The 11225-nt window shown below is 49.9% G+C and overlaps 1 protein-coding gene; it reads right to left on the bottom strand.

Moving 5' to 3' along the window:
• Window positions 1-2713: 2713 nt before the first annotated feature.
• GSTUM_00010470001 (uncharacterized protein) lies at window positions 2714-4481 on the bottom strand (the record flags this gene model as incomplete). XM_002841312.2 has 1 exon in its annotated part: window positions 2714-4481. One exon carries the CDS (start codon window positions 4479-4481, stop codon window positions 3219-3221), a length of 1263 nt encoding a protein of 420 aa, XP_002841358.1. The 3' UTR covers window positions 2714-3218.
• Window positions 4482-11225: the final 6744 nt, after the last annotated feature.

Below are 11225 nucleotides of genomic sequence, written 5' to 3'. Positions count from 1 at the left end.
ACAACCGCCCGGCAGAAGTACCCGCGAAAAACATGTCACACACATCAGTGAATTGCCAGCCGCCCCCGCGAAAATTCCAACTCATGAAACTGATCGTGATTACTATCTTTACCGGTTAATTCACAATCTCTTTCGCTTCCACGTTGTTAAGAGTTTACTTACTATGCTAGTCGTTCTTGTGTATAGGTTGATCGTTGACAACACTCGAATACGGCAGAGGATTTGCGCAGAGAGAGACCTCAGTGGTGTCACCATAAGCTAATGACAATGTTTGGCCAACCTGGTTTTCCCAGACCCCACCCAGCCAAGGTGTAAAGGCGAGGAAAAAATTGGGCCCGGGGTTGAGGGCCCTGAATTGCCCACTTCCACCATGCTCTCACACCTTCATTAGGATATACGATCTTGCAGCTCGTTCTCCTCACGCACGATCCCAACAAGGGTTGGTTTTAAGGTACCGTGCTCGAGGATTGGCCAGCATATGATCTCTTGGAAGGGGTGAGTTTCCGAATCTCGACGCTTGCCGGGGGCTTTATGTGAGCGACAACCGCTAGTGAGACTTACCGGTGTTGATATCTCCCACCCATGGTACAAGTGGGGAAGACCGCTCAAGGCCTCTAATGCAACCCCGCAATCCCACTACCGGCATCACCACCGCCCGGGCCCCTATTGCGCGATTGCAAATCAAACAGGCCTCGGACCACGAACACTCCTCCCGAGTGACTGTATATCGGGGGGGGGGACTGTTCGACACGCGCACAAACATTGTGTGGTATTTTCTCCGTGATATTTTAATAACTGCTCGACAGGTATAGTCTGTTGACAAAATATCGTAATACCTTTTATTAGTGTACGGCCTATTTCCAATCACTATATCGCAATAGATTTCATCGACGCGCACCGGACAGTGCCTAAAAGAAAAGCCTAAGAAAGTGGTTTCCGGAGAGATATACATCTGATGTGTTAGGGTAGATAGAGATCACCGTGATAAAATCAAGCGAGTGATACAGAATGACCGCAATCACAAAGCACAGGGGGGAAACCACATGCTCCCTCTCCGCACCCAAGCCTTTTACCAAACCCTCCAGAACAGGAACCGATCCACAGTCAGCATACAACAATTTGCTTTCCGTGGAAAGGATCTTGCCGTAATTACCACACCACACCTCACGTCCACGCCCACCCAACAACTCCCTCTCGGCACTTTCAAAAAAAAAAAAACCCCCCGGTCGAGCACACCGTATCATACTTGTAAGTGAGTTAAGATCGCCAGAGACCCACCACCACCGGAAGCCGCCGCACAAAGCCCGATCCCTCTCATGCAATTGGCGGCACAAGTCGAGAGCGTTTTCCACCCAAGTGGGTTCCCCACAGATCCCCGGAATCAGAAACGTCCATTGTCGGTCCTCCCCCCCCATCAGGAGGCCTCCGCCATACCCCCTCAAGCCAAGTATTCCCCCTTAGCTCTCCAGCTGGAATTCCGTGAAATCCGGGAGCAACGAGCGGGGAAGGGATACGATGGATTTCGACAAGCTAACGGAATTGCGAATACCTTGGCGACCGTCCAATGGCCGGGAGCTCGGGCTACGCCGTGTGCGGAAAACGCTTCTCGTTGTGCGTGGAAATCTCTTCTCTAGGGCTTATATATACTAACTAGTACCCCGAGCACAATACTCGAGTACTCGAGTACGTACTAGTACAGTACCTTACATAACGCCCGGGTTGTGGGGAATTGGTGAGACATTTTACGGAACTCGTTAATGGCGGGATTCTGCTCGTTATTGCCGAGGGATTGTGGGGGGTTCCTCTTTTTTAGCCTACCGACTAAACTTCTTGCAGAGATGATTGATGGATTTACTACCATACTTGCATAGCGTTGAGGAAGATGGACAGATACTTAGACTAACGGGTGGCGCCCCGCAAAGTGATCTCGAACCCCTCCCCCCCCCAAGGTTAGAACGATGGCTTTGCTCGAGTAGACTATTTTATTTTTGTCCCCTTCCTAATTCCCTGCATGTGCGGTAATAGTCTAGTTCTATGCCCACTCTGCCAACCCTACTTGTATGAGTAGTTTCCCATCACAACTGCCTAGAATCCTTCAGCAGGAGGGCCTAGCGGAGCACGCCGATGTCTCTCGCCAAGTATCCAAGATAATGCGCGATGGAGAAGAATCTCGTTATTCATGGAAAAGCAAAGAGCCATCTTAAAACCCCGAATAATAATAGAACCTCCTGGGGGGAAGGTCTGGTGTTTATTTTTGTTTTTGTTTTTTTCTGACGTCTCTCCCCCTCCCACGGGAGAGAGAAGCCCTTCTTTGACCTCGTTTTTCGCCCCTCTTTTCCAAAGTAGGGAATTCCCAACCACATATCGTAGCACACTGTCCAATCATTCGAGTCTTTCTACGGCAAGTCACTTACTGCCAGCTGCCCGTGGAGTACTCGTACTCGTACAGTGCCGGTACAGTACTTGGACCGTAACCAGGTCATACAATTTCCGAGACATCAGTACCAGAATGTCGGTACTTTCGCCGCTCTCTTTTATTTTTATTTTTTCTGTGATGCAGGTGCAGGATGGTCTAGTCCCCTTATGGCATAGTAGAGGGTAGTGCCAAGCCCCAGGATAAGGGAAATGGGCCTGCGGCGCTCAGGTCAGTTCGCTGACCTTGCCCTGCCAGTGCTTAATCTCCGCACCATACAAAGGGGAAATGTCAGAAAAATGGCATCATGCGGTAGTTGTTTTAATTGCCCTATGAAAAATACTCTGATTTTGCGCCAGGTCCGGGATAGCTATAGCTAGGATAGGCTAAAAGGCAAAATCGAGCGCTGACAAACGAAGAGCGGAGCAGAGAAGAGAGGATAAAGCGGAAGGAAAGATATGATAGACATACGAAAAAACCCAAGCCCGAGTCCACAAAACAAAGAAAATGAAAGAAAAAGGTGAATGAAGCCCGCCAGGCCTGGCGAATGGTGGGTGAATAGGGAAGAAGTAACTTAAGGTTAAATAAGAGGCAGTGCCGATCTGGCTAACGTAGAAAAATAAGAGAGAAGACGCCGAGTATTCAATTAGTAGAAAAGGAAAGAGTAAGATATGAAAAAAAAAAAAAAAAGCGAGAAATAAGGAGAAAAGTAAAGCAATGAACCAAGCAAATCCATCTCTCACCCCACCCAGAGCAAAAAAAAACGAAATGCGTATCCTACAAAGCCCCCACCTCCATCTGGAGACTACCTCGACACGGGACCCGTCCCCCATGCGTCCTGCCAACGCACCTTATTCTCCACGAACGACTTCTTGGACTCCTTTTTTTTGACCCTATCCACCCTTTCAATCCCGATGGGCGCATCACTCATCCCGCCCATTTCGTCGTCTCCGTCATCGGCGCTCTCGCGCTCCCCATCACGCTCGCGTTCGCGTTGGTGGGGTAGTTCTGCGATACCCATCTGTAGCGGCGGTGAGTGTAGCGGCGGTGAGGGCGGGAGGAGGGGGGAAGCAATGCTACTGGTGGGTGTCCTAGGCGGGGGAGGCGCTGGCACACCCCGCCAACTCCTTGGCACGGTCCAGCAATGGGACCTGAAATGGCTGCGCTCGTCGGTTGAAGTGTTGCCGCCAAAGTCCACTCCGTCGACGCCTGCCCCTGTGCCACCCTTCCAGGGCGGGGTACCGCGAAGCTTCGCGCAGAGGAAGTAATCAACCTTATCCGTCCAGCGTAATCCCGGGGCGTCAACAGATACTGTAGCTAGTGTTTGCAAGATGCCATATATCAACAACCACCGACCCTTGCGTGCGTCGTGAGGGTCTACTTCAGTAGGTTGTATACTCTTCTCGTGCTTCGCGAAAGCGTCGACAAGAGAATTGGAGGTCGATGCGGAGAGGAGCGACTCTATATTCGTGGATTCGGAAAGCGATAGAGCAGCGGCCTTCTCCGTTGCACTGTTTATGAATGGGGTTGAGTTTGATGGGAGGTGTGGCGGGATAGAACCGCGACGGGCGGCGCCTTGAAAGAAGCGACCCGCAGCAGAGGAGGCATTGGAGGTTAGCTTCAGTTTCGCCGGTGGGGACATTGTTGGCGGGACGAGCGGGAATGGATGAGGTATGTGGGGATAGTTGTGCCTGTCGTCGAAGCCTAGGAGGATATCCGTCATTTGGAGGTCGTCGTCGTCCGCTCGCCAGTGGGGTGAGCCGGGCTTTACTATCTTCCGGCTGCCACTTGTGCTGCTCGGGGGCTGAATGCTATGACGGCCGTTCCCTGGGGGATCGAAGGTTGCGAGTGAAGGACCAGACCAGCAGACCTCCCGGTCGACAAGGTAATCGTAGAGCGCGGCGAAGTCTCTTGATAACTGAACGTAGAGCATACGCGTAAACCGGCCATCAGGAGTCTGAGGTGGCCAAGAGCCAAAGCGCGCTTGGTAATGCTTCACGAGGAACTTCTGAAACTTGTCGAAAGCTACCCGAGCAGGTGGACTCGCGGCAGAAGTAGTAGGCCACATATCCGTATAGTTAAAATTAGACAACCTGAGATCGGCTGTCGCGACGCGAACCTGGATCTCCAGGGAGGCTCTATCGATCAGAGCCTTGGTGATAGGCGATATCTCCCGCCATTCCCCACCCCCTTCCAATCTTGCCAGCATACCGGTGCAATGCACGAAGCTTTCCCTCCACATGCTCTCTATTCCCGCCATTCCAAACTCTCCTCCACCAAGCCCGTATCCCAATCCCCCAGACGCACCTGCACGCTCAGCCCAAACCAACAGTCCCGCAGCACCCTCAGGCCAGTTGCGCACATCGTCGAACTCTCGCTTCTGCAAATAATCCATTATCAATTTTTGCGTGTGCGCATTTCCAACCCTGGGGCCGGGGAAATGCATGCTGTGCCCTGCTTGGGGGCCCAATATACTTCCGTAAGGACCTTCAACCTCCTGTATTCCGCGGTCTACGAGATCATATGCCAACGGGTTTGGCGGAGACAAATACAAATCTGTCCTCTCGACCAAGTCCAGCAACGTTTGCCCCAAAGTCATCCCCACGAGTGATTTATTGAACAGGATTGCAAAGAAATTCCTCGTGGTGAGGTGGTGTCGGAGCACAGCCGTCTTATCCGCGCCCATCGGCGCGGGGAAGTAGAGTCGGTGCAGAATTCCCTCTTCATCATTGGATTTACTAGACCCAGAGTATTCATAATCCATACCGATTGTGGGAGCCTGTGCACCCGGAGGCGGCCCTGTCCTTGGAGGTGTCAAAGGCCTGTTCCGAAAGTACCCCTCCAGCTGCGCGATAAGAAATGGTGACTCGGTCGATCTGAGAACTGAAGACTTGATCCTAAAAGAAGGCTGGGGTGGGGGAGGTTTGTATAGACCCTGCGGATTCCTAATAGATGCAGGTTTGCCCGTCAAATAGACTAAAGTATCGCCATCCGGAAGCCAGAGCTCCAAATCCTAATCACAACAAATCACTTAGTATCGGCCCGAACCGCAATTATTAAGCAGACAAAGGGTAATGGAAACGCGGCAGAACAATACCTTCTTCCCTTTGATCCCAGCGTCCCAAACCTCACCGCGCCGACCTCCGCCCTCCCACCGCTTGACATAAACCCTCTCCTCAAGCCCACCTCCCGGCAAGCCAAGCCCAAGCCCAAACCCAACATCCTTCTTCGCAGTCCCTCCCCCGACCGCCAAGCGCTCGCGAATCTTCTCGCTATTTGAGTCGAAGAAGCGCCTCAAACTCGACTTTCTAATTTTTGGCGACTGGTATTGGAGGCTATTCCTCGAACTCCCAGACACACTCGATGCCGATGGTGTCATAAGGCCACCAGGGCCAGGCTTGGCAGTGCCCTTTCGAGCATGGTTCTCTCCAGGCGTTGACGAGCAAGAGGATATTTTGTCGAGCTTTACTCGTGCGCGAGCGGATCTTTGCGCCATTGCTGTATTTTCTGTCTGTCTCCCTGCGTTTTTTTTCTTCTCCTACCAACTCAACGGAAGAACGAAAGAGGCCCCGGGGGACTATAGTTGTAAGATTAGGGATAGGGTGGGAGATAAATTTGGAAAGAAAGAAAACAGATACCGAAGGATGGAAGGAAGGGACGCAGGAAGGAGGAGGGTAGATAGGAATTAATACTTGTAGGTAGGTAAGGTTTGCTCGATGCGGCTGAGATATTTCAAGGTTGGTAGAGGAGCCTAACGAATGTTGTGAAACTGTCGAGTCAAGTTAGACGAAGGCACTATCGGTAGAATAAATCCACAAGCCTCTCACACCCCTCGCAAGATATTAGCTTAATTTCTATTTCTCTTTTCTTCTTCCTCTTTTCTTTTTCCCTCCCCTCTTCTCCCCGTTCTATCCGGCCATACAAGTGGGAACTGTAGCTTCCCGATTGAAAGTAAGGTGAAATAAATAATAAGACAGACAAACACACACACACAAGGCAGGCAAGGAAGGCAAATAGAATTGGAAGCACTGAACCGAGCTGGAACTGTACTCGAGTATCGATCGAATGAACTTATCCCCCTCAACCACCAACAAATGCAATCAAGAGTCGGGACGTGGTTTCAAAAAATAAACGAGCCCAGGCAGTTGGGTATGGGGTACGGCACTTGTGGTACAGTATCAAGGTACAAGTACGGCAGGAGGTGATAAATGTGTGAAGTAAGCTATAAGGTAAGATGATGAGGGGGAAGGGGAAGGGGAAAGGGAGACGGGAAAGAGAAGGAGAGAGGTAGAAAGGCAAAGAGACAGAGAGGGAGAGGGAATGTTGGCTAGAACTGTCACTTCACCATGATCCGCCACTCTTACAAGATGACGAAAGGCAGTAGAAGAAGGGGTAGCAAGTGGAGTACCGTAAGAGGAGGAGGAGGGAGTAAAAAAGCTCTCCGAACTCTATCCCGCGGTGTGGTCCCTATCGACAAGCTCCCTTCCCTTCTCTATTTCTCCCTCTCTCCCTCTCTCCCTCTCTCCCCTTCTCCCTCTCGTTTGACTGTACGAGAAAGCAAGCGGCGGGGAGATCGCCGACCAAACCACATACATATGGGCGACCAACACGAATCCCGAACTCAATCACAAAAACGCCCGACCAAGAAAGGTGAATACGCGAAAAGATTTTAAAAAAAATTAAATTTAAAAAAAAAAAAAAAACTCACCGAAGAAATACCGTAGAGTTCCTTGGATGAACAGCTGAACTCCTTTTTGCACCTTTGAAGTATTATGTACGTTTTTTTGTTTTTTTGTCCAACACGCCAGATAAAAACCAGTCAGGTTAATACCGCCATCAGAACACAAACTTTCGAATGCAGATGTTATGCTTGCACAAGTATAATAAGTTATGATAAAAAGTGGTGAATTCCTTAGTGTACTACACGAGTGCCACTTAAGTACCGGTACTATACTGTGAAAGGCGGTGAAGGTGGTGGTGATGAAGGTGGTGAGGGTTAGATATTGGGCGTGCGGGGGAGGAAAGTATGAGTTTCGATTGTGGAGATTAGGTCAACTTATTAACACGTTAATTATACAGTAATATTTGGTTGCTTTTCTGAGTGTGGTGTGGGTGTGGTTTGCGAAAAGATACTTGCACGGTATTTTATGGGTAAATGCTAAGGGTAAGAGGTTGTCTCCAAGGACTTGTACGGATAGCGACGCCGCGGTTTATGATACTCGAGTAGGTACAAGTAGCTTCAACTAACACTCCGGCCATGGTTTGGCACCGATCCGCTTGCTTGCTGGTTTCTCCACGAGCAGGAAAAAGAAAAAGAAAATGCTGGACCCTCCCCCCTCCGTCCCCTCCGAATACCGTAAACAACACCAATTCACCCTCCCTTCCCTTCTACGAGTTACCCTCGAGACACAGGGGGGCGGGGTCCTGGCTTTACCAATACATTCTCTTATCTTGTGCATTGCGGGCGGCTCCTACAATCGAGTACCGTACCGTACCTTACGAGAAGGAAGGGAATGGTTTCACTTCGGAGATCGCCGCTCTCAACCTGGGGGCCGCTAGACAACAATAAAGCAGCGATCTTCTTTGGAGGGAAGAAAAGGAAGTGAAAAAGAAGAAATGAAAAAATCACTGCCCCGACAACCATAAAATTGTTGGCCATGAACGTTACTCGAGTACCCGTACAGTACGAGTGAGTCGCGGCACCGCTAATTCAATCGTAGTCCGGTCGGAGCATGTAAAACTCTTTCACCTGGTTATTCTATTAGTCTGCGAGTAATTTATACAGTCTGTCCTTTTCAATGTGCAGCGCTGACATCGCATCGTTCGCGCAATACTACCCGTGAACTAACCAACCCCATTCTATCCCGGGTACAACACTAGCGCTCTAGTACTGTGCTCGAGTACAGCACTTGTCCAAGTCCCCAGCCAGAAATGAAGGAGCCTCGGACTTCGGGGAGATCACATACCCCCCCTTTCATTCCTTCCCGTGCTTCTCCTGTTGTTTTTCCTCCCACTGTTCATTCATCCACTTTCCCGACCCGGTTATCCACCCTCCGAGAGAAGACCGATTCTCTGCAGCGCACTGGCTTAGTCACATAGGCAAGCACTGTATCATACTCGTACTCTAGCTCATCGCGTCCTGGTCGTGGTGGTGAAGACGAATTCCCAAAACGGCCGCTCATGCCACCTTTTTTTCCCCTTTCTCGAAGAAACGTCCTGGTGGAGAGCTTGATGGCATGGGAACCCCCCACTTCGTTCCAGCCCCGGATAGACCGCGCTGGAACCTGTGAGTCGGTCTTATGCATCACAACCTGTCACTCGGGAGGCTGTCCGAACGAATCCCCGCTCAACCTCTAAACTCCAGACAGGACTGCTGGGAGAAGGTGTCTCCGCTGGTGTCCCCCGTGAGCGCATATATCCCACCGCCCCGGCAAAATACACTACCACCACAAACTAAAGCGAGAACTAGTCTCATGCAGCAAGTATGATACACGAGCATATGTATTAGAAAAAATATATGGTCGGTCATCCATGCGTATCCGTACAGCACAGTGCTAGTACCGTACACACAAACAAAATTATACTGTACCCTCAATATGCGGGCACTTCCTGCATGGGGCATCTGATTGCTGGGCTTTTCTCTGCAGTCCTGGGAATCGCTAACTTAGAACTTTCGGAAACCTATCAGTAGTAGGGCGGTGCGCCGGAGAATTCCCTTTGATGGCCTACCGTGATGGATCAGTGATTGGGTTCCTGGGCGGAAAATCGAGTGGTAGGTTTGGCTTCCTGTCTAGCATCTCGACCGTACTCTCAGCATTCGCCTGTACGGGGGCCATATTGTCCCGTTTTTTGTGTCAGTCCGGTCGAAGGAGAACCACTCTAGAAGTTGCCCGCTGAGGGTACCAGAGGGTATGACCCCCATCCCCGAACTCGGTAGATATCAGGTGGGTCTGGGTGTTTACATTAACGAGTTTATGGCACTCTCTAAATTCCGTACTGATTGCATCCTGCAGGAGATTGAATTTTAACTAAGCTACTCGAAGGAGAATGCCGGTGGTAGGATGGGCTAGCGGTGCCAGCTCGACCTACGGTACGAGTACTTGTAGACAACTGATAGGATATTAACCGTAAAAGCCACCGTTTAATCATAGCAGCAGGGAGTCTTTGCCAAGTGCGTGAAAGGCGATTGGCGGTGATGTCTATTCAGGCTTCATCCAGAGTAAATAAATTGTGTCTATTTCTCTTTTCCCGTCCAACTCGCTCGAGTATCGGAGGCGCCAAGATCCACTCCTGTGCCTCAAGCACCTTAACTAGTGCAAAACAGAACGTTAATTGTGCTGTATATCCGCATTAAACTTCGTATGGAGGGATGGGGGGGTTATAGCGGCAGGTTCGCTACCAATTATAAGACACGCTCAGAAGGTCCTCCTCGTTTTGAATCGGAAAGGTTTGTAAACTTGCCACGTGCGGAAGGTTTGTCGAAAGCCGTTCTCGACGTGCCGGCGGGCGGCTACCGGTAATCAATATCTGGGGTACTGGTATTGTCTGAAGGTTTTTGTAGCAGGATAAGTCTAACAAGACGGGACAAGCCAAGCGCTGATGTATTGTTAAAATGCTTGACATCCCTTTCTGGAGGTTGTCTGGGATAATAGAAATGTATCGGTATTCTAAATGTTAGCTGTCACGACCCTGCTTGTCTTACCCAATCCGATCAACACCTCTTACTAAAATGCTCGGCTTGACGGGAACGAGAACGCAAAAAAAAAAAAAAAAAAAGGCACAAGACACCACTTGTGGATTATATTTTGCCTATGGTGCTTTTGCAAATCAATATATTTTTGAGCTTAGTATTTGTATCACAGGAGGCCTAGCAATCTCCAACCATAATTATTGGGATGAGAGAAAGAACATTTCACGAAATCGTGCTGGCTATCCGCCAATATTTCAGGTGGGGCTAACCTCGAGCTGTCTGCCTATCTCCCTATCGTTTAGTTGTGCTTTTTGAGCATTTCTAATCGACTGCCGTAGCTTATCTGTATGTGAATGAATCGAAGAGCCGATAAACCCCGTTTGGCCTATCACGCGGTAGAATTTTTAAAAATATTGTTGGGGTAGCACTATGGCCTGCGATCTTCGCATCGAGGACCCGGAGGGGTCCTGCTTCCACCGGGGGTCCTGTTATTCAATAGCTGCACCTCTGGTACGCCAGGACCATTTACTCGAGTAATCCACCCTTTCCTTTGCTGCTCGGTATACGGTAATTATACGGTACCGGTAGTCTTAGGTTTTTGGTAGTGCGCGTGAAATAATTTAGATAACACAACGATTCAGCGCGACACATAAAATGACGGAAAAAGTAAGTTCAAAAAAAAGCAAGCTCAAGATGAATACTTCCTCGAGTCGAATACTTGTACGGTACACGGAGTACCACCCACCAACAGCGGGGACTGATTCAAAATCGTGTCCGTGACGACAACAACAAAGTCTTCGAGAGGTCGAATGTTCTATCTTGTCGCGTTCTTCCATCTCGTGAATTGTCCGTGAAGGTGGTCGAAGATTCCTGGGGACCCCACCAAGCCGGGTCCGCGACCATATTTGTGGCACGCGTCAGCTTGTCAAGCTTTCATTCGATCACTTTATTCCATTTTAGTGGGGTCTTTCCATGAGTGAAGTTTCAGGCACAGAGTGCAGCTTTATCCCTCGAAAGGGCCTATTGGTCCTGATACCTGGTAGTGAAGTGGTACGAGTTGTGGGGTAATCCAAGTTTTCCTGCCGGTGGTTGGACTGGTCGGGGCTGTTACGGGCGATATTA

Source organism: Tuber melanosporum (assembly GCF_000151645.1).
Source record: "Tuber melanosporum whole genome shotgun sequence assembly, scaffold_7, strain Mel28".
Taxonomy (NCBI): Eukaryota; Fungi; Ascomycota; class Pezizomycetes; order Pezizales; family Tuberaceae; genus Tuber; species Tuber melanosporum.
This window is presented reverse-complemented; position numbering and strand designations above follow the sequence as displayed.